Source organism: Aptenodytes patagonicus, chromosome 5 (assembly GCF_965638725.1).
Source record: "Aptenodytes patagonicus chromosome 5, bAptPat1.pri.cur, whole genome shotgun sequence".
Lineage (NCBI taxonomy): Eukaryota > Metazoa > Chordata > Aves > Sphenisciformes > Spheniscidae > Aptenodytes > Aptenodytes patagonicus.
In genome coordinates, this window is record NC_134953.1 from 47,781,402 (window position 1) to 47,807,675 (window position 26,274).

At 42.4% G+C, this 26,274-nt stretch overlaps 1 protein-coding gene across 5 annotated transcripts in view; it reads right to left on the reverse strand.

Annotated features, from left to right (window-relative positions):
• The window catches only part of C5H1orf21 (chromosome 5 C1orf21 homolog), a 130,121-nt gene that overhangs the window by 43,726 nt on the left and 60,121 nt on the right, over nt 1–26,274 (reverse strand). For all 5 annotated transcript variants that reach the window (XM_076339578.1, XM_076339582.1, XM_076339579.1 and 2 more), the window contains exon 3: nt 5,614–5,708. In XM_076339578.1, the coding sequence (XP_076195693.1) occupies nt 5,614–5,708 (95 nt within the window). The remainder of the gene's footprint in view (nt 1–5,613; nt 5,709–26,274) is intronic.

The following is a 26,274-nucleotide window of genomic DNA, read 5'->3' on the forward strand; positions in this document are numbered from 1 at the left end:
ACACTAATTTTAATTTTTACAAAGCTCTTCACCAATGTACTACAACAGTGCTGTGATAAATACATAGAGTTACGCATTTAAAACACAGCAATTCAAAGCTTATCTAACAATAGTAAGCAGCAGTGGCTTTAAACACTTTAAAGTACCAAATTAATTGCATTCCCATGCTTAAATTTGCACTTGTGGTTTTTTGCATATGTAGAAAGGAAAACACCACAAAAACCCCCAATAAATTTAACCCCAGAGAGTGGTGGCTAGCTTATTTCTTTTAGCTAGCTTATTTCTTCTTATTTCTTTTAGCACCTAGATTAGGCAACTTGGCAATAGAATTAGAAAGATATTTTCCTAAACCGATCTGGAATTCAGACATATGCCAATATTTGCATTGCACATCACAAAATGTTTATCATTGATGTATCTATAATACATATTTTGCATACCTATTTAAAGATTTATATTATACCCAGTAGCTTCCCTTTCACATATTACATTTTATATAGTTATTACAGTCGTTTCATTCCTCATTTTCTGCTAGGCTTTTAATTTCATACACTTCATCTATCAGATACTGCTGTCTACTTTTAACATATCACTGCAGAAATTGATAACTGGTGTTGAATACAGAGCTACGGATACCGAGGTTTTGCAATACTAAGTACTATGGAGCTGAATGATAAATGGAGAAGAGCAGCAGGGCTGAGAAGCTCGAGACATAGTTAGGAAGTAACAGTGCACGCAAGGCTGACAAAAATTACATTTGCAGGTAAGTGGAGTGGAAATTTATACTTACTGGGGAAGAAAAAAAAAGGCAAAACATTGTTTGTGTTATTAAAGGCAGAGTGAGAGATAGCAAGAGCAACGGAGAGAGGAAATTTTCTTCCAACTCCAGCAGGAATTAATCTCAAGCTCTAACATGCAATTTCACTGTGGAGCTTCAGGACAAAACAGAAGATTATGCCCAATTGTTTTGAGGGCTTGGATAACAAAGCATAAAAATCACAATCAGTAGCCTTTTGTGCCAATGCAGACAAGAAAAAGATTTCTATTAGTAAAAGTTACAAAAACATTTAAAAACTGAACTGCAATAAATATTGAGTTAACTACCTAACACAAAAACAATGTAGCTTTAGGTATTTGATATTTTCAGAGGTATCTGTATTATTACAGACCGTCTCAGAGGAAAACTGATACAGCTCATCAAGTTTGCCAAAGCAATGCTAAACTGTACGAATACGCCACACCTTCTTATTTTACCTTTTCTGGCAATAAAATTTTACAATGGAAAGGCATTAGTGCTGCAAGAGTATGGAAATGAGGACAATTAAATTCGTCCTATTATGAATGTTAAGTAGGCTGTTATGATTGTACTCTGTATATTTAACATGATGATGTAGAGCTAAACAGTAAGTTCTTTCCAAACAAAAAAATAAGATCTTTAGAAATGGTAAAATGTGTTATTTTAGAATAGATTTAGCTTTTTAAAATATTAATACTTCCTGATTTTTAGCATTTTGGCTTTCCAAAGTAACAAAACCAGGTATGTGACATATGTGATTAGCCATCATTAGCTTTTGTTGATATTTAGGGCCAAAAAAACCCATCCAGATCTGCTGAGTGGTAAACTCAAAGTTGGTAAAACTCTCTTTGTTTTGGCGAACACTTATCATAAAACCCTTAAACACTGTTCAGTACTGAATTAACAGCCCATAGTCCCCCCAAAAGATGGGGAAATGCAGGAGAGCTCACCTCTGTCCTAGCAGGGTTTTGCTGAGCTGCTGTGGATCCACGGGGAGTTGAGGTTTAGTTTTAACACATAGGGGTTCATCACCTCACTTGGTATGTTGGCACCAAGCTGTGCATGGAGACAGCATCGTCTCGGCTTTGCCTGAGCCAACAACCCTGCCGGAGCCTGACCTGCTGTGGGCAAAGCCAGCCCGCCTGCCTTCCCAGCCACACCAGTCCAGGAGCCCGATAAAATGTCACCAGCCCTTCTGCTTCTGAATGCACAAATAACCATCACAGCTGCTTCTTCAGCTCTGGGAATAACACCGCACTCATGAGCTTCTATGCGCAATCACATCTCATTTGAAAATTAGCACAATTTCCATGGTTGTGTGTGTGTGTGTGTGTGTGTTGTCCAACACTTTTGATTAAAAAACATATATAGTCTTGAAAACCAGTACAAGTGACTTCTTTCATCTATCTACCAGTTCTTTACAGATCTGACTCAAATGTCCCTGTTTTAGCTGAGCAGCTATTAAAGTGCATGGTGCAAAGTGCCAGCATGCAGTGTAACCCTGGATCTCCAGCACCTAATCCTGCTACATCCCATTCCCATCTGCACGCTACAACGATGCGTTAATGTCAGCTCAAGATTTTCTCCACCAAGGGCAACATGACTGGCTTGATTTTGAGGGTGGAGATGCCCGGGCAAGATGCTCGGGAAGGTGCTGGGAGCCAGAGGTACCAGGAATGAAACCAGGACCAGGGAGATCCCAGCGGCAAGTAGAGAACCACAGAAACAACCTGGGTAAAGAAGTGAATCAGGCCAATGGATATGAGGGAACTGCACGAAAACAGTAACTGACTGTGACAGAGTCTGAAACAAGCTTGGCTTTTTTATCTTTTCTTATTCCCCCTACCCCCACCCCCTTGTCAAGAGCCTACATTTTAATTCAAGGAGGCCTTTGATTCTGCCAGAAAATGTCTTCACATGGAGCATCTTCTGTTTCACCTGGCATACAGCGCTAGCACAGCCATTCCCACTGTCAATACCTCTGAGGAGTATTTCTGCTTTACAATGTCAGCCTTGCTCAAGTTTTGAGCCCTGCTTAAGCCTCAGGTTGAAGCTGAGAAGATGGTGATTCACTGACAGAGCCTTGTCTCTCCCAGGGATACCCATGCTTGTACCAGCCCATCTCCAGCTCTCTCTTTAAACAGATTAAAAGCCTGGGACCCTGACCACAGGACCCCAGTACAAAATGACAGTTTGCCTGGTGTCTGCCATGTCTTCCCATTCTCTTTATCTACTTGCATGACTTTTTTTTTCCCTGACTCAGAAATACTGCAACACCAAAGGCAGAGATGGCACCACATCAAAGAGCCTAAGTTATAAGGGAAGCAGTTTTATTTTCACTTGAGCAGAGATTTTTTTTTTTAAGCGAGACTTCAAAATACCTTAAAAAAGTTACAGGGATTGAAAAATTCCATGGCATCTGAATAACGTAATTCAAGCACAAGTATCAGAGGATAAGATAACCCACACCGCAGCAGTTCCCAGGGAACCGACTATAATGACATTCAGGTTATACATCTCATCTGGGTCGTGTTTCTGAAGGAGATGTGAATTAGCAGCCCATGTGACAATAAAGAAACGTGGGATTAAGAAACAAGAGAGGAGGGAAAAGGGCCGGTCAATTCTCCCACCGCCTTTTCTTGTTCCTAAAATTTATGTTGCCTGGAAATGGCTGATGAGAAGACAGGATTATGTAAGCGCTTGCCAACTTTTCACACGTTAAGAAAACTAAAGCCTGAGTGATGGGTAGCTTAACCCATCTTCTAAGCAGTGAACTAAGGAGAACTCGAACAGTGAAACCCCTTTAAAAAATCCAGGAGTGATGAGGACTTGACAATTCCCAGGATTAAAAAGCTGCATACATTACAGACAATGTAATCTCCTTATAGTAAGATGAGGAAAAGGAAAATAAAGCCTTTTTGGTGTGCAAGATGGTTTTTGTTTTAAAGCATATACATCCTGTCTAATTGAAGACGTCTTGCGTTATTGTCTTTATTTTTTTTCTCCTGATAGACATGACAGAGAAGAGAGCTATACTAGCTCTCCAACTCCATATTAAATTATATTTTCCAACAAACCCACTGTTCCCATCAAACATGACCCGTCAATAATAAAACAATAAGCAATGTGCAGTAGAAATGTCTCTTCCTAAATTTAATCAGGCTAATACCTAGATGCTACAAGGAAGCAGGCACCAACCGAAGTGCAAAATATCTATATCTAATTTCAAATACAACTTCAGCGACTGCGTCATCTCAGCAGATCTAAGCTTTCCTGGACTATTCCTTGTTGTCATTCAAGTGGCACATTACCTTCTGCAAATACTCCAAAACACAGCTGAAGACTAGTTTAAAATTTAAACTGCTAGACTTTTTCCATTTTTTATTTAAAAAAAAAAAAAAAAAAAAAAAGAGAATTGCGCTCATTTTTCCTTTTTCTCTGTTTACCAACAAAGCACTGGGGTCTCTAAAATGAGCAAAAAATTCTTGCAGTCGTATTTCTTCCAGTTCAAAACAAACGTGCTTACATTGGCGATAAAGCTGAATGCACTGCAGCTGCTGCTAGAAAAGGTGACGTTCTCAGCAATGTTTCTGAGGCACTAAAAAAATCCCAAAATCCTGCTGCAAGCTGAAGTTGCACCATCCACTGGAGCATCAGCAATAAAAAATTGCAGGCGGCAAATACCTAATCTGGAGACCGAAGCAAAAATCGCATTGTGAGCTGCTCAACCACCGCTTGAACAACAAGGTTAGGACAGCACACAGTGAAATAAACTCTGCTATTTACTACAGGAACACACGTGTAGTTGTGTAACGCAAGCACATTTGTCTAGAAGAGGGAATATAAAGTATCCAGGTTGCCTGGAGCTTGCTTACATCTTCAGGAAAAGAAAAAATCCCAACAGTGGATTTTTGTACAGCTGCCTAATGATGGCAAAAGGCAAATCCTCAGCTGGTGATAACGGTTATGGTTCCACTGAAATCTGCTGATGATATTCCCCCTTCGGTCTTACTGCTGGAGGGAAAAAAACCCAACCCTATGTAAAGAAAAGCTACAATGAATGAGTGGAACCAGATGTGAAATTTTGCACCCAACTATAATTGTGGGATGTCTTCAAAAAGTTAAACTGGGCAAAGACCCAGTCAGCCAATTACGAAATCGACATTCCTTCAGCTTTAGAAGAGAAGAAAAGACTTCTCAGAAATGCCAGAAGTGACTCAACTGTGATTTTTAAGCCACTTCAACAGCATCCTAGTAATTTCAAGTAGCACGAAGAGTTTACCTGAGATTTCCTTCCCGTATGTGGAACTATGAGCTGGCAGGTGCTCAAATCGGGGAAAAAGAAACACACACAAAATGATTCTTGCGACTGGTGTTATGAACGTATAGCTTTTTCTATTCCGAACTGCCTTCCCTGTGAATTTGAAAATATGTAAAACCAGGAAGCACAGAGCAAATAGTATCTACATAAGTAGGTCATCTTCTTAATGGCATTGCACTGCTGGTTTACTACCAACTCGTTTGCAATATAGACACATACATTTCAAAGTGCGTATATTCAGATCTGCAAAGGAGGTGAGCGAGTATAATCATGGAAGCACTCACTCCAAGATCAAGTAGAGCCTAATTCAGGAAGACAAGCAGGAAAAAGTCATATTTTGCACCTTCTATGTGAGCTTTGCAGAGAGTTACGACATTTTCAAGAAAATCCTCTTGCCACGTGTAAGCTGTAGCTTGAATGTGCTGCACGTTGCATATTTCATTACAAAAGCAGAGCCATGTTATTTCATTAGATAAGCGATAAGTTCAATCCTTACCAAGTTTTCTTGGTTCCTGGCTGCTATTTTCTGATCATCTTCTCCCCCATTTTTCATGTATTTGACCTCTTCCACTGGTTTGATCCTATACTCATCTGAGCACCAAGGAAAAAAAAAAAAAAAAGAAAAAAAATTTTTGAACCGGTGTAGTTCAGCAGCTGGGAAAAAAACCAAACTAAAACCAAAACAGCTGACTAGAAAAGACCCTAATTAAGCAAAGCAACTAAAAATTACACGTATATAGTTTCAAAGGTTTAAATGTGACTGATACCAAGGAAGTTTTTCCTGACTGAAGCTTCAGTAAGAATTTCCAGTTCCGGCTTCCAGAAATTGTTCAGTAGCTCTCTGGTCTCATATAGCCATGGCACCATGAACAGGGGATGTTCAGTATGTACTCTCCCCCAAATCCCTGGTTTTCTGTATAATATGTTCAATACAAACAAGTTCTTTGCTCCTGCATTCTCCCTGGATTTTTATTATCAGTGGGCAAACAAGCAATGTACAGTAGTTACTGCAGAGAGAATTCTGCTCACGGATGTTCCGTGCATTGAAAAAACCTCTTTTGAAAAGCAATGTTGATGGAAGATATTTAAAATTTAAGTTAAAAGCTGAAAAAAACCCACACACACCAAAAACCACTGCTTTTTTTTTTGTCTAATTTTGTTTTTCCTGCACTGTTTTAACGGAGCTAAAGCAAAAGGTACACAATGCAGAGGCATATAATGATTTCTGGAGAAAAAGCCCCATGCTGAGCATCTTCCTCTCCCCACGCCCCCCCACGACCATTTTTCCTGCACATGAATATTACCCAGATAGAAATCCAGCGTGAAAATAAGTAACAAGAAAATTAAGATTCCCGGTTTGCCCTTAATATTTATCAGCTAGGCATTTCAGCTCTTGAAATAATAAATTCCCAGCTCCAGTGCCAGTACGGAAATACTATCTAACATGCATGTGCTATCCCACAGTAAAGTAAACAACCTCACCCAAAGCTTGTATAAAGGGATTTTTTTCTTTGGTAGGACAACACGGGATTTGGGGAAAAGTGATTCTTCTCTCTAGCCTGCGAATGCAGTGCTCGCAGTACCAACACTGCCTTTTCTCAGCCACTTTTTGCTCTGGTTATCTTTGTAGCATGTGAATCTATCAGAAAAAGATGCAGAGTTTTGCACCCACAATCCTCCAGCCAGGATATATAATGCAGAAGAGAAACTTTACCCCACGTAAGTGGAAAATGTTAATACAAAATTAAATGAGACACAGTACACTGGGAATAAAAGGCAAAACCTCAGCAAATTAAAAGAAACCGCACAAACTTTATTCTTTTTCTTTGCGTTTTCAAGCAATTTATCTCACTTGCTAAGGGAAAAGCAAGTCACAAATGGATTTTTCTGGGTTACTGTATTGTTAAAAAAAAAAAAAAATCAAAATTATTTAGAAGGAAGCTTGTTTTCAGGAAACTGTTAACCACAGAGTGTATAAATTAAATAAGCCTAACTTTGAAAAACAGTATTTTTTTTTCAAAAATACAACATGGTTTTGCATTTGGCCTAGTCTGTATCTATATGCTTTTTTATTACAGAGTTTAAATAAAACTGTGAATTTATCAAATAGCAGCATCTCAGATGCAGTCTCAAAACAGATGGAAGAACATAAGACAATATTATTAGATTGGTAAATGTGAACAACTCTGAATTTTTTTTCTTTTTTAAATGGCATTTAGGTAGTCTGGAGATGACAATTCATAAAACCAAAAAGGCTGAACACAATAAAGCCTGGGAATTAGAAGTACTTGATTGACTGCAATATCTAACTCACATTTTTCTCACTCCTTCAATGGTCTCTGTTGTGATTAGCAATAAAACCCACAAGCAGAAAAAGCATAAAACTCCCACAGCTGCATGTTCAGGTTTGAATAGGAAAACAGATCAGAACAAGGAAATGGCACAAAGGAAGTTTGCACAACCTGCAGCTAGTCCACATTAACTAAGAGAGAGGCATGTTCAACCCAGCCTTGTAAAAAACGAGTAAGGTATGAAGGTCCTGACGCTCAGTGGCAAAAATAACCTCTGAAACGTGTCTCCTGCTTACTCCTAGAGATTAATGGTGATCTAACACTGAGTGCACACCTGGGCAGCAGACCATCCTATGCAGACTGTATGTAAGGGATGCTTCCTTGGAAGACATCGTCTCTTGTAGCAAGTGGACCAGGGCTCTGATGAGCCCACAACTGATAATCAGCATAATCAGATATATATATATATGAAGTTTGATACAGTTTGATAGGATGGAGGCAAGATGGGAAAGAGGGTTTTTGTTGGAAACTTAATTCTGTATTTCTTCTCTAACTGATTCTAAGAGAGTGCTGCCAGGTGTCGCTGCTCAGGTGTCTGACCTGAGGACTTGCTGGTACCTGGCTTCCCAATATTCATCATCACCATCATGACAACACTCTTGTAATTATTGCACCATTACTACTTACAGATTTGTGCTGCTTTTACCGGGCGAGTAGAGTAGAGTAGAGTAGAATAGAATAGAATAGAATAGAACAGAACAGAACAGAACTATTTCAGTTGGAAGGGACCTACAACGATCAGCTAGTCCAACTGCCTGACCACTTCAGGACGGACAAAAAGTTAAAGCATGTTGTTAAGGGCATTGTACAAATGCCTCTTAAACACTGACAGGCTTGGGGCATCGACCACCTCTCTAGGAAGCCTGTTCCAGTGTTTGACCACACTCTTGCTGAAGAAATGCTTCCTAATGTCCAGTCTAAACCTCCCCTGGCGCAGCTTTGAACCGTTCCCACGTGTCCTGGCACTGGATCCCAGGGAGAAGAGATCAGCACCTCCCTCTCCTCTTCCCCTCCTCAGGAAGCTGTAGAGAGCAATGAGGTCACCCCTCAGCCTCCTTCTCGCCAAACTAGACAAGCCCAAAGTCCTCAGCCGCTCCTCATAGGACATGCCTTCCAGCCTCATCACCAGCTTTGTTGCCCTCCTCTGGATGCATTCAAGGACCTTAACACCCTTCTTACATGGTGGGACCCAGAACTGCACACAGTACTCAAGGTGAGGCCGCACCAACACTGAATACAGCGGGATAATCACCTCTTTTGACCGGCTGGTCATGCTGTGTTTGATGCACCCCAGGATGCGGTTTGCCCTCTTGGCTGCCAGGGTACACTGCTGACTCCTATTGAGCCTGCTGCCAACCCCAGATCCCCTTCTGCAGGGCTGCTCTCCAGCCACTCCTCTCCCAATTTATACTTGTGCCCCAGTGTTACTCCATCCTAGGTGCAGAATCCAGCATTTTGACTTGTTAAATTTCATAGAATCATAGAATCATTAAGGTTGGAAAAGACCTCCAAGATCATCGAGTCCAACCGTCAACCCAACACCACCATGCCCACTAAACCATGTCCCTAAGCGCCTCATCTACTCGTCTTTTAAATACTTCCAGGGATGGTGACTCAACCACTTCCCTGGGCAGCCTGTTCCAATGTTTAACCACTCTTTCAGTAAAGAAATTTTTCCTCATGTCCAATCTAAACCTCCCCTGGCGCAACTTGAGGCCATTTCCTCTTGTCCTAGTTACTTGGGAGAAGAGACCGACACCCACCTCGCTACAACCTACCTGAAAGGTAGTTGCAGAGAGCGATGAGGTCTCCCCTCAGCCTCCTTTTCTCCACACTAAACAACCCTAAATTTCATCCCATTAATCATAGCCCAATGCTCCAATCTGTCTAGATCCCTCTGCAAGACCTCCTGTCCCTCAAGAGAGTCAACAGCACCTCCCAGTTTGGTATCATCAGCAAACTTGTTAATGGTGCACTCAAATCCTGCATCCAGATCAATGATAAACATATTGAACAGAACTGGTCCCGGGATTGAGCCCTGAGGAACACCGCTGGTGACCAGTTGCCAGCCAGATGTAGCCCCATTCACTACAACCCTTTGAGCTCTGCCCTTCAGCCAGTTCACCCAGAGCACCGTGTACCTGCCCATCTCACAGTTGGACAACTTGTCCAGAAGGATGCTGTGAGGGACAGTATCCAACTCAGAGGACCAGGCAGCCCAAGGTCTGTAAGTATTATTAAAGACTGAAGCAAAAAAAGCATTGAATGCCTCTATTTTTCATTCATCCCTATTAGTCAGGTGACCATCTTCAACAAGTATCAGTCCAATGTTTTCTTTAGACCTCCCTCTTGCTATTAACTTCAGCGGAGATCTCCGTGACCTGCATAGTATTCATAAAGAGAATAAATGTTAGAGAACCTGTGGACAGAGTCAGGCCTGACAATGGTAAGGATTACAACATGGACACAGGACATTTAAGAAATACTTGAGCTGCCCGGGCAGCCTGTTCCACTCTTTGTAGTTGTGTGAATTTCTAGGCTACGCTTCTTTTCCAGCTTCAGCTCCACACGAGTCTTTCTAGAGATCATTATCAAGAAAAGTTTTCAAAAACATAATTTTAAATTCACGTTGAACAGAGGCTCAGATCCTTCAAACGCTGCATCGCTTAGCAGATGCATCAAGTAGCCCTGAAATTGCAGCAAACAACTTTGCACAGATTTCTTGTGTAATTTCCACAGGTATTTAGAACAGGGTTAGTAAACGTGCTTTCCCCCAATACTTTACTTATGAATACAGTAACTATTCAATTATCTGTGCAGCGTAGCACAGTTGGTGTTACTCTTCCCTCCGTCCTACCAACTGCAGAAGTGTAGATGCCTGGACAATTCAAGCATGAGACATGCAGCAGCAAGGAAGTTTCCAAAAATAAATCAGTCATTTTTTCATTACATTTTTGGGACAAGTTGAATACACCATACCAGCTAGCAAGTCTTACTTCAGAGAAATCCACCTTCTCCTTAGGAGAATACAGATAAAAGAAATTCAGGAGGCCAATGCAGAAGACACCTGCTTCTGTAGATGTTAGTAGAATTACTCTTTCAATAGAAAGTGTCTTACAAAATTAATTTTAATGTCACGGCTCTATTATATGGTATGTGTTTAAGCATGAGAAATCTCTACTTGTATCTCAAAAAGCAATGTAAATTTGACACAATCTAAAGCTGACGACCTGCCTTAAAGGCCAAGAGACTACCTCTTGGGGATGAGGCACATCAAGGAAGAAGGAGGCTGAGTGGTCAACACTCAGGCTTCAGTGCATAAATAAATGATTAACAGACAGGAGTGCCAAGCAGCTAGCAACTCCACCAAACCCACGTGTTCTGAGCAAGCGGTGCACATACCAATATCAGACAAACAGGCAAACACAGTGATGGCCTGTGGAGAGCGAGCAGTCAACGTAGTTTCAGTTACTGGGAGCAGAAGACAGGACTGAGCCAAGAATAACTGTTTTATCAGATATACACAGAGATGAAGGGAATGGATCAGCAATGTTAAGTTTGAACCAATATTATTACTCAGAAGCTCTCATAATTTCCTATCACAGGCAAAATATTTTCCTTAAAATAGGGAGCACAAATACAATATATTGGCAACATTAGCTCATATTGAGTAGTCACTTGCTGGAGGTAGGTATAAATAGATACGATTCCACTTTCAAAGGGGGAGAAAAACAGCTAAGTAATTGTACTGCCAGAGAAAGAAAAAGGAGTATCCAGCTGACTACAGGCACTACAGCTTCCGAGATATGACAAGGGATACCTGAAAACATCCACTTTCTGAACTAGCTAACGCATTGAGGAAAAACCCCACCTTCTAACTAATTTCAATAGCCATTGAACCAGGCTGCTTAAATACAAGTACCTGAATCACAGCTAAAATGTCGATATTTATACCTGCAACCTTCCTGCTACCTGAGGAGAAACACTAAATTTTGCTTGCAGGTCTCCCTCTGGCATTTACACACAGTGACACAAACTTTACCCTTCACATTCATGTTGAACTCCCATTTTTTTCCTTGGATCAAGCTAAGTTGTAAAATCTCTTCATTTTTATGGGCCCATCACAAGTCTGTTCAAGTAGAGACCCAGCATGAGAAATGCAGGACAATTCCTGAGAGAAATGGGACCAGTTAGTATTTAGCACATTCCCAGGCAAGACTGTTGACTTCAATAAGCAGTCAACCAAAAGGGCAACCAAAGGGTGCAAAGGAGGAGAAGGTGGTAGCGAGCAGCTTGGCTAGGGAGGACATTGCTAGTTGGTGTAACAGAGAAGAAACGAGTCTGATGCGTAACACCTTGCTCTTCTCAGATAAGACAACATTTATTATTTCAAATATACTAAATAGAGCAATTAAATTCAAGTAAGGATTTGGAGAAGACAGGTCTTGCACTATATTATGTTATTGGGAGAACACAACTATATATAGACTTTTTTGACTAGGTGAAGATAAACGTTATCTTCTAAAGATAAGATATATATAAGATGGGGTGTTCAGAAACCACAAATTCTGGGCTATTTATGAGATTGTTCTTGTTCTAAAGTTACCGTCAGGATGAAAGTGCAGCAAATGCAAAAGAATGGATGTTTAAGCAACAGACAGACCTTGAAGTGTGTCATGGGGTGTATGGTCATTAATGGCTTTAAGTGGATATGAAATTAGATTAAAGACCAGTTGGAGGAATGGACCTTTGATGCTTTCCCTAAAGGTATCACTTACAGGTATTTGCAAAAACTGCTAACCAGGTTTTGCTTGATAAGGTAAGAGTGCACCTGGAATTGAAGAAATAAAGGATTTTAAATTCACCTTTTGATTTTTACCTTTTGATTTCTACTAAAGTAAATACACCATTTTGAGATATTTTGGTCTGAGCGATCAGAAATGAACCCAGAGAAATCCTGAAATGCTAATTAGGTCCTACTTGATCTCAATCAAGTCTGACAGTCAACAAGACCTTTAAAACTGTAAGAAGTTCAGGATAAAGGAAATTACACAAAGTTCTATGCATATTTACCTTGCTCTATCTTGCTCAAGAGTAATACCTTTCTTCTTTTTCCTAAATACAGTTTTACATCAAAAATGAACGAAAGCGAAACATCTTTATGCTTCTTTCCTGTGCAAAACTAAAAATCGAGTAGTGAATACGATAAAAATTTTAGGACACTATCACTCAGAGTGTGATATATTATATATAAAGAGAAATACATCTTTTTGCTCCTTTCACGTGTAAAAGTAAAAACCAAATATTGTCTTCCATTGTGTGGTATATTATATAAAAAGAGGAGATTTCCAACAACTCAAATGGGGGAGGAATAGGTTTACAGGACTGCCACAGCAAATACCGAGCTGAAGAAAAGCAGCCCAACTGAAACGAAAGAAAAACAACATAAATGAACCACAAACAAAAAACCAGAAATATTCTTGAGCATAACACCCACCACAAAATCCATCACAGGATATAAACCAGAAAGCAGTAACGCCTCTAGCATGAAACTCTTTGGAAGGGCAAGGGAGGAAGAATTTTTAAGTTGAATATGCTGCAAAAATTCTCAGTAGGCAAATGTTATGAATGAAGATCTCCATCTGGAAACAGATAGTTCTACTCAAACATGTCACCCGGTTGTCATGGCAACGTGACAAAGAAAAACAGCACTCATTAATAATTATTTCAGTGATAAATGAGTATATCAACTTATAATATTGAAACAATTACTAAGGGCGGGGGGAAGAAAACTGTGGTGGTTCCTACAAGAAAAATTTCTTCAGCACTTCCAGACATCGCTATAAGTGCCATTACCACAGCAACATCGGTAATGACGCTATTTCTGGCTCAATTAAAAAAACCCAACACCACAAAAAAGCATATCTCCATCAAATATATCTGGACTTACTGTGACTTTTGGAGAAATCTTTTCTTAAACATCAAGTCTTAAAAAAAAAATAGAAAAATAAATAAAATCTTGATTTACATTGCATTCCCATTTCAGACATCTAAGGACAAACAGATTTGGCTCTGCTGTCATCAACAGGGACAATGCATAAGCCTCTCCTCTCTATTTTTAGTGACATATCAAGTATCAGACAGGAGATAAGTGGTACTTCAGTCACGCCACCAAGAAGAAAGTTTCTAACCACATTTTCCTGTGCTTCGTATTTTTCTTTAGTATCTCTTGCCTATCTATTAAAGGGCATGCCAAGATTTATCCTTCATCCGTAATAAAACGTATGTCTATTCTGTAAAATATGAACTTTTGGTTTAACAAATTTCTCTGTACCATACTTATTTCTGCCAGGTGCGTAAAGATCATCGAGTCCAACCGTCGACCCAGCACCACCACCCACTAAACCATGTCCTTAAGTGCCTCATCTACTCGTCTTTTAAATACCTCCAGGGATGGGGACTCAACCACTTCCCTGGGCAGCCTGTTCCAATGTTTAACCACTCTTTCAGTAAAGAAATTTTTCCTCATGTCCAATCTAAACCTCCCCTGGCGCAACTGGAGGCCATTTCCTCTCGTCCTATCACTAGTTACTTGGGAGAAGAGACCGACACCCACCTCACTACAACCTCCTTTCAGGTAGTTGTAGAGAGCGATGAGGTCTCCCCTCAGCCTCCTTTTCTCCAGGCTAAACAACCCCAGTTCCCTCAGCCGCTCCTCATAAGACTTGTTCTCCAGACCCCTCACCAGCCTCGTTGCCCTTCTCTGGACACGCTCCAACACCTCAACGTCCTTCTTGTAGTGAGGGGCCCAAAACTGAACACAGTATTCGAGGTGCGGCCTCACCAGTGCCAAGTACAGGGGCACGATCACTTCCCTACTCCTGCTGGCCACACTATTTCTGATACAGGCCAGGATGCCATTGGCCTTCTTGGCCGCCTGGGCACACTGCCAGCTCATGTTCAGCCGGCTGTCGACCAACACCCCCAGGTCCTTTTCCGACAGGCAGCTTTCCAGCCACTCTTCCCCAAGCCTGTAGCGCTGCATGGGGTTGTTGTGGCTGAAGTGCAGGACCCGGCACTTGGCCTTGTTGAACCTCATATAGTTGGCCTTGGCCCATCGATCCAGCCTGTCCAGGTCCCTCTGCAGAGCCTTCCTACCCTCGAGCAGATCAACGCTCCCGCCCAACTTGGTGTGGTCTGCAAACTTACTGAGGGTGCACTCAATCCCCTCATCCAGATCATCAATAAAGATATTGAACAAGACCGGCCCCAAAACTGAGCCCTGGGGAACACCGCTCGTGACCGTCCGCCAACTGGATTGAACTCCATTCACCACAACTCCCTGGGCCCAGCCGTGCAGCCAGTTTTTCACCCAGCGAAGAGTACACCTGTCTAAGCCGTGAGCCGCCAGCTTCTCTAGGAGAATGCTGTGGGAGACGGTGTCAAAGGCCTTACTGAAGTCCAGGTAGACCACATCCACAGCCTTTCCCTCGTCCACTAGGCAGGTCACCTGGTCATAGAAGGAGATTAGGTTGGTCAGGCAGGACCTGCCTTTCATGAATCTGTGCTGGCTAGGCCTGATCCCCTGGTTGTCCCGCTCATGCCTTGTGAGCGCCCTCAAGATGAACCGCTCCATAATCTTCCCCGGCACCGAGGTCAGGCTGACAGGCCGGTAGTTCCCCGGATCCTCCTTCCGGCCCTTCTTGTAGATGGGCGTCACATTGGCAAGCCTCCAGTCGCCCGGGACCTCCCCCGTTAACCAGGACTGCTGATAAATGATGGAGAGCGGCTTGGCGAGCACCTCCGCCAGCTCCCTCAGCACTCTCGGGTGGATCCCATCCGGCCCCATAGACTTGTGAGCGTCCAGGTGGCATAGCAGGTCATTGACTGCTTCCTCTTGGATTATGGGGGGTTCATCCTGCTCGCCGTCCCTGTCTTCCAGCTTGGGGGGCCGAGTACCCTGAGGATAACTGGTCTGCCTGTTAAAGACTGAGGCAAAGAAGGCATTGAGTACTCAGCCTTTCCCTCATCCTCGGTGACAATGTTCCCCCCCGCATCCAATAAAGGATGGAGATTCTCCTTGGCTCTCTTCTTGTCATTAATATATTTGTAAAAACTTTTTTTGTTGTCTTTAACAACAGCAGCCAGATTGTGTTCTAGCTGGGCTTTTGCCTTTCTCATTTCTTCTCTGCACGACCTAACGAGATCCCTGTACTCTTCTTGAGTCGCCTGCCCCTTCTTCCACAAGCGGTAAACTCTCCTTTTTTTCCTGAGTCCCAGCAAGAGCTTCCCGTTCATCCAGGCCGGTCGTCTTCCCTGCCCGTTCTTCTTATGGCGTACAGGGACAGAGATATAAATATTAAACAGAGAACAGGTACACAAACAACACACTAATTCTGCCAACAAAATACAAATCATCTGACAGAAAAGCTGTTTAAAAATCTGAATGTACTACACAGATCGCAGCATATCTGGAAGGACCACCCTCAAGTATTTTTTCTTCTTCCTACACAATCCTAACGTGTTAACTAGGAATGCTAACTACTGCTTCTGCACAAGGCAGATGTGACTGCTAGGGTTGGGGTTTTTTGGGGGAAAAAAGGAGACCAAGACATTCAGTATACCAAAAAACAGACCCTACGTGGAGGACTTGTGCAGTATTGGAAGGTCACTTGCCCTAAAGCTAGGCAAGACAGGGGTAGCTCTTTTCTAAGCTGTCGAGCGGTTCCTACTACAGCCCCACGTCATAGCCAGTGCTTTATGAAACATTAACTCCCTCAAGGGTGATGCCTACTTGAAACTAAACTGGAAAATTTTAGCAAACTCCCTTCTACTTTATCAGGCTACTCCTTTCCAGGCCCAAATCATGACAGCTTTCAACAGCGTTCCTCTGGGACCAAGAGGTTTGAGAGGAGCAGAGCTCCATTAACTTCAAAGGACATCAACTTGATCTTTGTTGATGTAGAAGCACAAAAACTTGTATTGCCATATTAACCCATCCTTCATTAATGCTGTCAGGCGTTTCCAGTGCTGCAAACTGCTCGCAGCTCTCAATCCTTTGGGTATCTCTGTCCTCTCACACAAAAGGTCCAGCCTGACTTCTGCCTGAGGGAGAAGATGCCATTCCAATGCCTGCAATGCCACCGCTCGTCACATGCCTTAGTTTATGTATCTTGGGTTTTCTGATTTCTTTTCCCCCGATCTAATATAGTGGCAGATGATGACAAAGCCATAATTTAGCTCCCTTGTTTCTATAGGTTTAATTTTTTTATTTTGGTACATGACTTGCAGAGACACACCACTGTGCGTAGGACCCAAGTGTAGCTGAATCAAGGAAGTCATTACTTGTTTTTTTTCTACTACTCGGTTTCTTCCTGGCCAAAAAGTTCCCAAGGCTACTCTACATTTGGACTGTCATATAGTCTAAGTACTGTGAAAACTATAGTTGTATGTATAATTTTCTATCACATTATGCATAAAGGATCATGTTAACTAACATTGCACCAGGGGCACAGGCCCACTATAGTGTATCTGCTAGGCCTACCTTTGTGGTAAGTCAGAGTAGTACTTCGGCAGGGGAAAAAAATACATACGTATTGGTGTGCAACCAATAGAGTTGTTTTGTGGGAAGTAATTTTTCCATAAAGATTTCTGCTTCATACGCAATCTATTAAGACCACATGGAAAAAAATGACAACTCACCACAGTTTGCACAACTGGCTTCCTTGCACGCAGGTCATCCACCCCTGGGTCTACAGACCGAGGGCGGAGGACAGTTCACCGGTCAGGGTATAACCTAAACCTTTTCCTGCTCTAGCTCAGACTTCCTCCTTCCTCCTTGGGGTTAATTCTCTTTACACAAAAAGAAGTATGGGAAGATGCATGAACAAGTGGAAGACAGTGAGTACCCAAACCACTTCAAAAACAATTCTTGGGAACAAGGGGGTTTATGGATGTGTGTGCATGTGGTAGGGGAAGGATTGGAAATCTTAAACGCCCCTGGAACCCGTGAAGGAAGGCAACGCTCTGCTGCTGCTCTGCTCCATCACAGCTCCTTGACAAGAAGGTCAGGGACCCTCTGGCCAACTCCACCAGTGAATCCCTTTGGCCAGGTACACGCTGCCAGTGGCTTGTTCAAGCATGGGGAAATATAACACAACCTCAGAGGCCATTTCGTTACCTCAGAAAGACTCTTAAAAATATAACCTCAATATCCTAAAATCCAGTTATTGCTTAAACACACAATTTCCACCTCGCTTGCATGGTACCATCTTTAATTACACAATCTCCAGATATTTTAAACTCTCATTTGTATTTAAGATCTGAGGAAACTCTGTATATAAGATGGTATTGAAAAAACAGCCACATGATTGTATAATTAAAGACTTTTGTGCACTCATCTGTAATTGAGAAGCCAAAAAACAATGCTCATGTGCACTCATAACTGTTTTTCAGCTACCCAGTCTTTTGCTTGCTGAAACTATATAACTCATATATATACATAAATACACACACTTTTTTTTTTTTTTTGCATTTAATTAACACGTAACTTTGAGCCAGACACCAGGTTGTTCAAAGGAAACCATTTCTCAGGTGGAGGAAATTACAGCCATGGTGCTCGGCAGGAAGGATACTCAGTAAATGCAATTATCTAGCCCACTAAAAAGATCAAATTGAGAAATGAAAGCAGGAGAGGAAACAAGCAGCAGAGAGATTAATTAAAGGAACAGACAGGAGGAAAACAAAGGGTCTGTGCCTTGAAAATATTGCTGTTCATAGGAAACCACCAGGTAGGTTTTTGAATCGAGGTTGCACCATCCTGCCCCAGCATCCCCATGCCATGACAGGGGAGCAGCACAGGGCTGGCCCCGCACAGCCCTTGCAGTGTCTTAAAGGAGCTGAAAGTTCAGCATTTCCAATCACTTACTACATTTAAACACCACAAACTTATTTTTAAACAAAATTGCGTGACCCTGCCCTGAAGAAAACACTCTGTGCCGCTCAGTAACTGCAAAAGCAAAGCTTGAAGAATTGGCTTCACGGCCACAGACCTCTTTGTTGTGGGAGAGACAAGAAAGAAGAGGAACGGCTGGGGAACAAACCTGCAAATATAACAAACTGCAACACAAGAAGGGCTAGAACTTCTCCTACGATCCAACTAGGTGGGAAAAATCTAGCAAGCTAGCAGACAGTCATGGTAAGACCCCCTCAGCCGCAGAGGAGAGGCGGGTGCTATCCTCTCGCCTCTCCATGCCGCATCCTGGAAACTATCTTGATAACAACCCAAAAGTTGTTACCTCAGGCAATCTAGATAGCACACTGTGGCCAAATCAGAAAGGCTACTTCAACTCCCATTTTACTGCTCCTTTTTAAAATTCTCCTTAGAAAGGAACAAAAACAACCAGGCACTAAATATATAATTCTTTTCAGGTTTTTCAACATCATTAACAAAACTCCTGGTCTCTGCTGACTCTCCCCCAGCCAGCATCCGTCTACGTACTCCACTGCAAAACATTTACCATTCTAGCACAGAACGTGTCAGGGACTATTCAGATTTCAGAAAAAAAACCCTAGTTGACCATTACTGTGAGCATTCCTTGTACAACAATGGAGGTCCTGCTCTTAGTGCCCCGCTAACACATCAACCAATTGCCCTAGACACCAAAAACTCTCCTGAACTGAGCTGCCCCAAGAGTTCCCTGGAAAAAGAGTCATTACTACTCCACACCCCCAAAATCACAAATTTCCTATTATTAGAATCATTTAGGTTGGAAAAGACCTTTAAAGATCATCAAGTCCAACTGTTAACCTAGCACTGCCAAGTCCACCACGAAACCATGTCCCTAAGCACCACATCTACACATCTTTTAAATACCTCCAGGGATGGTGACTCAACCACTTCCCTGGGCAGCCTGTTCCAATGTTTAACCACTCTTTCAATAAAGAAATTTTTCCTCATGTCCAATCTAAACCTCCCCTGGCACAACTTGAGGCCATTTCCTCTTGTCTTATCGCTTGCTACTTGGCAGAAGAGACCAACACCCACCTCGCTACAACCTCCTTTCAGGTAGTTGTAGAGAGCGGTAAGGTCTCCCCTCAGCCTCCTTTTCTCCAGGCTAAACAACCCCAGTTCCCTCAGCCGCTCCTCATAAGACTTGTTCTCCAGACCCCTCACCAGCCTCGTTGCCCTTCTCTGGACACGCTCCAACACCTCAACGTCCTTCTTGTAGTGAGGGGCCCAAAACTGAACACAGTATTCGAGGTGCGGCCTCACCAGTGCCAAGTACAGGGGGACAATCACTTCCCTACTCCTGCTGGCCACACTATTTCTGATACAGGCCAGGATGCCATTGGCCTTCTTGGCCACATGGGCACACTGCCAGCTCATATTCAGCCAACTGTCGACCAGCACTCCCAGGTCCTTTTCTGACAGGCAACTTTCCAGCCACTCTTCCCCAAGCCTGTAGCGCTGCATGGGGTTGTTGTGACTGAAGTGCAGGACCCGGCACTTGGCCTTGTTGAATCTCTTACAATTGGCCTTGGCCCATTGATCCAGCCTGTCCAGATCCCTCTGTAGAGCCTTCCTACCCTCAAGCAGATCAACACTCCCGCCCAACTTGGTGTCATCTGAAAACTTACTGAAGGTGCACTCGATCCCCTCGTCCAGATCATTGATAAAGACATTAAACAGAACTCCCCAATACACAAGTGGGGAACACCACTTGTGACCAGCTGCCAACTGGATTTAACTCCATTTGCCACCACTCTTTGGGCCCGGCCATCCAGCCAGTTTTTTTATCCAGCAAAGAATACGCCTGTCCAAGCCATGAGCAGCCAGTTTCTCCAGGACATTGCTGTAGGAAACGGTGTCAAAGGCTTTACTGAAGTCTAGGTAGACAACATCCACAGCCTTCCCCTCACCCACTAAGCGGGTCACCTTATCATAGAAGGAGATCAGGTTAGTCAAGCAGGACCTGCCTTTCATAAACTCATGCTGACTGGGCCTGATCACCTGGTTGTCCTGTACGTGCCGTGTGATGGCACTCAAGATGATCTGCTCCATAACCTTCCCCGGCACCGAGGTCAGACCAACAGGCCTGTAGCTCTTTGGATTGTCCTTCCAGCCCTCCTTGTAGATGGGTGTCACATTTGCTAAATTCCAGTCAACTGGGACCTCCCTGGTTAGCCAGGACTGATGATAAAGGCTTGAAAGTAGCTTGGTGAGCACTTCTGCCAGCTCCCTCAGTACCCTTGGGTGGATCCCATCCAGTCCCAGAGACTTGTGTGTGCCTAAGTGGTGTAGCAGGTCGCTAACCATTTCGCCTTGGATTATGGGGGCTTCATTCTGCTCCCCATCCCTGTCTTCCAGCTCAGGGGGCTGGGTACCTGGAGAACAACTGGTCTTACTATTAAAGACTGAGGCAAAGAAGGCATTAAGTACCTCAGCCTTTTCCTCATCCTTTGTCACTGTGTTTCCCCCCGCATCCAATAAAGGATGGCGATTCTCCTTAGCCCTCCTTTTGTTACTGATGTATTTATAGAAACATTTTTTATTGTCTTTTACGGCACTAGGCAGATTAAGTTCTAGTTGGGCTTTGGCCCTTCTGGTTTTCTCCCTGCATAACCTCATGACATCCTTGTAGTCCTCCTGAGTTGCCTGCCCCTTCTTCCAAAGGTCATAAACTCTCCTGAGTTTCCTGAGTTCCAGCCAAAGCTCTCTGTTCAGCCAGGCCGGTCTTCTTCCCCGCCAGCTCATCTTTCAGCACATTTTTTTAAATTGTATATTTATATATTATTTATATATATTATTTTATTATATTTATCTTTTTATTATATTGCAAATACAAGATGAGGTATCAGTATCCTCGTCAATAAAAAATCTGATTCCTCTTTACTTAACAAGTAATGGCATTCTCAATCAGTCAACTATTAAATGAGATTGTTGCCCTGCAACAATGACTTGAAATGGATTTTCACATACTTTCTGGCATAGTAGCTTTCTGCCATTAATATTAGTCTATCAAATTTTCACTGCTCACGTACTTCAAAGAGTATTTGTAAATTAACAGCTATTTCATTTTTATTAATTGCATTATGAAAGAGACAGAATAATTATCCAGGACCAGTAACATACTGGAGATTCATGCTGAGCACAAATGCCTCCTCATTGCTAGTATTTCTGTAAACGAAGAAGGGAGGGGGAGACTAATGAAAACTTAATTTATAATATACATAAATAAATGCACACATTTCCAGATGCAAAAGATACAAAAGTTAATTACATTACTTTACTTACAGACCATCCGAAAAGCTACAGAATTAATTTATCGGAAAGATTAATATTTTACTCTGGTTACAATGTTCAGAGTTCATTTGTTATCTCTGAAAGAAATTTGTTATCTCTGAAAGATGCCTACTTCCCTGAGCAGCATCCATGTTGCAAAAGCTTTGTCTAAAGCCCCAAAAGCAAACACCTACCACCCACAAGGCCCCGACGGAGGCGTATCATTCAAGCAATCAACGGTAACGATGGGAACACCCTAACAAATTCCTGGAACTGGAGTGACACTGGGCAGCAAGGGACTGCTTGGCTCACAGCCCCGTCCAGTCAGAGGAGATGTCTGGTTTAACATCTCCATCTCACCATATATGCCAAGCCACAAATTAACTCCCAATTCTCTGCAGCATGTCGTCAGTGCTCTTCCACGCCATCTCGTACCATTAACGATCTCCTCCCTTGTCCCTACTGTCATCACAAACATAACCTGTTTATGAGACTAGAAGTACTCGTCCCTGTTTGCTGCCTTCTGTCTTGCAACCACATTGCAGCCGCTCCGTGCAAATAATATATGAACACACACATTTAGGATACACTGGAAGTGCAAAGATGACTGGGTGGAAAAGAAAAGAAAAAGAAATTTAAAAAAGCTAGTGATTTTCCATGTCTCCTCCCCTTCCCTCTGGGCAACACTTTAAAAGAAAGCAAAATATCAATGTGTGAGAAAAGTCAGTTTTTAATAATAGCTAAAAAAAAAAATCAAAATAAGAAATGTGTGCTTAGAGCACTTATATTAGACAAGCACTTTCAGCCTAAAAAGATCTCAAGATGCACCTGGTTTCTATAGTTAGAAAGTCAATATATACTTGACGACAAAATACAGAAGATAAAATGTATGCAATTTTAATACATACAACCATTAATACAAATTAGGAGACTTCCATGAAAAACACCTACACCCCCTTTTTTCCCTTTGAATAGACCAAGATCATTCCTGAAATCATAAATCCTGAAGCAAAGGTGACTTCATGCTATTTCCCAGTATCACAGAACATGAAGTGCTCCGTGCCTCTGTCGCCTGAACAGCCCCTTACAGTGCTCCCGTTACAAGAGCAGAAGGGAAATACATAATTTAAGAGCACCCTAAACCTGATCCTTTTTGCCAGAGCCCCCCTCATACAGATAAGAAGAAAAGGCGTGTGGCAGGGCACAATTGCACCCACTCAGCAGAAGCCAGGCTGTTTTTTTATAAGCCCATGAGGCAGCAATCTTAACATTTCCAATTTTTTTCCCATTTTTTTCCAGGTTTTTTGTGGTGCAAGCTCAAGACAGGGCACTGTCGGTCTTTGGCCTTGGACCAGGGACAACGTGAGACAGCTTGGTTATAGGATTTATTTAAAATACCCATGATGGCACAGTGTTTTGGAGAAGTACCTAATGGAAAAATGCCTTCTATGTTAGCAAACAGACGTTTCGCTGTAGTCCAAGCACATAAGACAACGAAGCATTTTGGCAGCATTTTAGAGATCAAAGTTTCATAGCAACTAACCTGTAAAGGCATCTTTGGCTGTGTATGCGAGGGTACACAAATACTTACTGGTCAGGTATCTTTTCCTTGTATTTAATAGGTATTTCTACCAGTAGATATTCCTACTATAAAATTACAGCCTTGTGTTGCTGAAATGAATACGCATCCATGCAGCTTCACAAGGCTTACCTGGGGAATCAGAGAATTATTCCCCAGACGGAGGTTTGCCTGGCCAAATTTCAGTCTTTGGTTTTTGGTTGTGGGTTTGTTTGGTTTTTTTTTTTTTGGGGGGGGGGGTTGTTTGTTTTTTTTTTTTTTTTTTTAACTTTGTGGCCAAGTAATACAACACTTGGAAAATGACAAAAGGAACACTGCAGTAATTTAAAGTTTGTGGCATTTTTACCATGATTTTTCCTCATTTGCACCTATAGGTAGGCAATGAACGCCAAGGATTCTGTCTTTAAAAGATTAAGTAAAAAAAATAAGTTTGTCTGTACCATAAAATAAACGGATTTCCTTCAGCACCAAGGCTGCCAGAAAATACATCCTGGCTTCTTTCTAGCAAATACCAAAGGCGGATGTATGGCCCTATTTATAGTACACTAATGCAATTGTGAAATGCATACCCCATGCACTTTATCTGTATTCAACTTTGACTATACTCTTCATTGAGCTAAGCAGCTTGTGGGAAGGGTCATTCCCAAGACTAAAACTACATTAACTCTGTCCACGTATCAACTGCTTGCAGAGACTCAGGGGTGACCTCAGAGCCCCCCATCCTCTGGTACATCTCCTTCAGGTGCTCTGACACTGATGGGCAGATTGGAAAAGGTGAAAGCTTACATTAAACTAAGAAGCAGGGAAGTTACGACCTGCCTGTGATTAATTTCTCCCCCCAAAATAGGGATAACAACTGTTTCTCCACCTTGGTTCACCTTCTCTCTTTATACTATAAATCCCCACAAAAGGTGCTGAGTCTGATTGCATGCATATCATGCCAAACCCAGCAGACACCAGGCTGGAAACCCAGGCATTGCTGCAAAGCAGATAAACAGTGGCTGTACCAGAAAAGGTCTGTATAAATACAGTGCATTTACACTAAGTAGAATGACACTGCAGAATAATTCCCTCATCTAATACCATGACGAGGGGTTGTAAACATTGCAAGACAATTAACTGCCAGAAGAAGATAACTATAGAGTCTGAAGGCTATCTAGTTAATTCGTGGACACCTGCTCTGCTTTAAGTCTAGCTCTTTTTAAGGTGTCAAGCAATTTCAAATTCATCCCTACGCAAGAGAAAAACTTAAAAAATTATGGTTTCACAAAAATAAAGCAGGAGTCACCCCCTCTTTCTTCAGTTTTCCTATTGCAAAATTATCCACACACATTTTCAACCATTCCAAAGCTAAAGTTAAATGCTTAAGTTAAATGTTTGATGTCAAACCATATACTAAGGTTAAAGGGCTGCAAAGAAGAAGGATACTTTGCGTCTTCTGGCTAGATAGTGAACATGGTTTAAACTACAGGGATTATTTTTTAAGCTAAGGGCCATACGCTACTATATCAGCTCAGTCATCCAATACAATAATCTCAAAAAGCAGCAGCAAAAAATAAGAACTTGTTTTGTTAAATTTAGTCAGTTGTTCTCTGCTTACAGGTAGGAAAACATCAGCAACATTTATACAGCAAAGATCTGATATCCATTTGGGAAAGTAATCTCATTTAGGGTCTTTCTGATTTTTTTTTTCAAAGGAAAGAACTGAAGTAATAGGAGACAGAACTCCAAGTATGCACCATTTTTCTTTATTGCTTGTTTTTTGCTTCCTGCCAGGAGAAGTTATGACTAAGAACAGGAAGGCTATACCTGGTAAATCAGCCGCTCGGTTGACATAAATGCAGTGCCTCCCCAAAGCAGCCCTGCAATGTGGCTGAGGGCATAGCAATGCACAACCTCACCCTGCCAATGACTGAGAACACTCCTCCAGCGCATAAAAACAAGCGATTTGTTTCTGTGCATCTGCTCGGTCAATCTGCTCCCTAGAACAGGATTGCTCACTGGTGGTGGATGTGATCAGCTTCCAAGGGTCAGTGTTTTCTTGTACTTTGACTTAAAATGAACAAAAAGCTTCTGTAGCTGTAAGGTCAATGGTATGACAGAGGTGGCAACTGTTGCGTGAGATATGAAGATAGCAACAGGGAAGTATGACATGTCTTTATCCACGTTCAGACAATTGCTAGCTCGGTCGTACCCAGTCCTGACAGACTCTGGAGTGCTATCAAAACAGAAGGTACTCATCATAATGTATACAGCACTGCAGGGGGGGGGACAAGCTCTTTAACTCTCCCTGAATGGGAACCCCACCGCTACCGCTAGCAATGGGTTGCACAGGGATTACTATACCTGACCGAGGAATGTCTTCGACCACTGTTGCTTGACTTCACTGAAATTATTTACAACTAAGCAATTTTCCAACACCCAAGTATTTAAAGAGCTACTCTGTCATCACTTCTGAACTAGTTTTCTTCACTGCTGGATCAGTGAAACTAGATGCTGAAAACCAATCTTGTCAAAAGTGGCAAGGTATCTTCTTGGAGCCTACAGGAACCTTTCTATTGACTTGGATCTCATCCCTAAGGACCACCAGACCAGTATTTCTCCATTTGCAAGTAAAAACAAAAGGGGGAGGAATAGAAGAGAGAGCTAGTTCAATCACAATCATTACATAAAGCTCACAATGGACAGATGCTGCCAGGGCCCTGAGTGCACTAAGAGGCCATGACCAGCCTCACGAAACCCCCAGTTTCACGTTCTGCCCGTGGATCCAGGAGCTCTGTTTTAGCTGAGGGTTGGGCCTTCAGTCCTTGCCAGAGCAGGTCCGCCTGTCTCCAGTCCTGCCTCTGGTCGCATCTCCTGAAGGGACCTCAACCCCACATTGTAGGTATCTTCTCTCCTGAACAATGCCCTCAGGCAAGCTCTAGCTCATCCCCATCCCTGCCT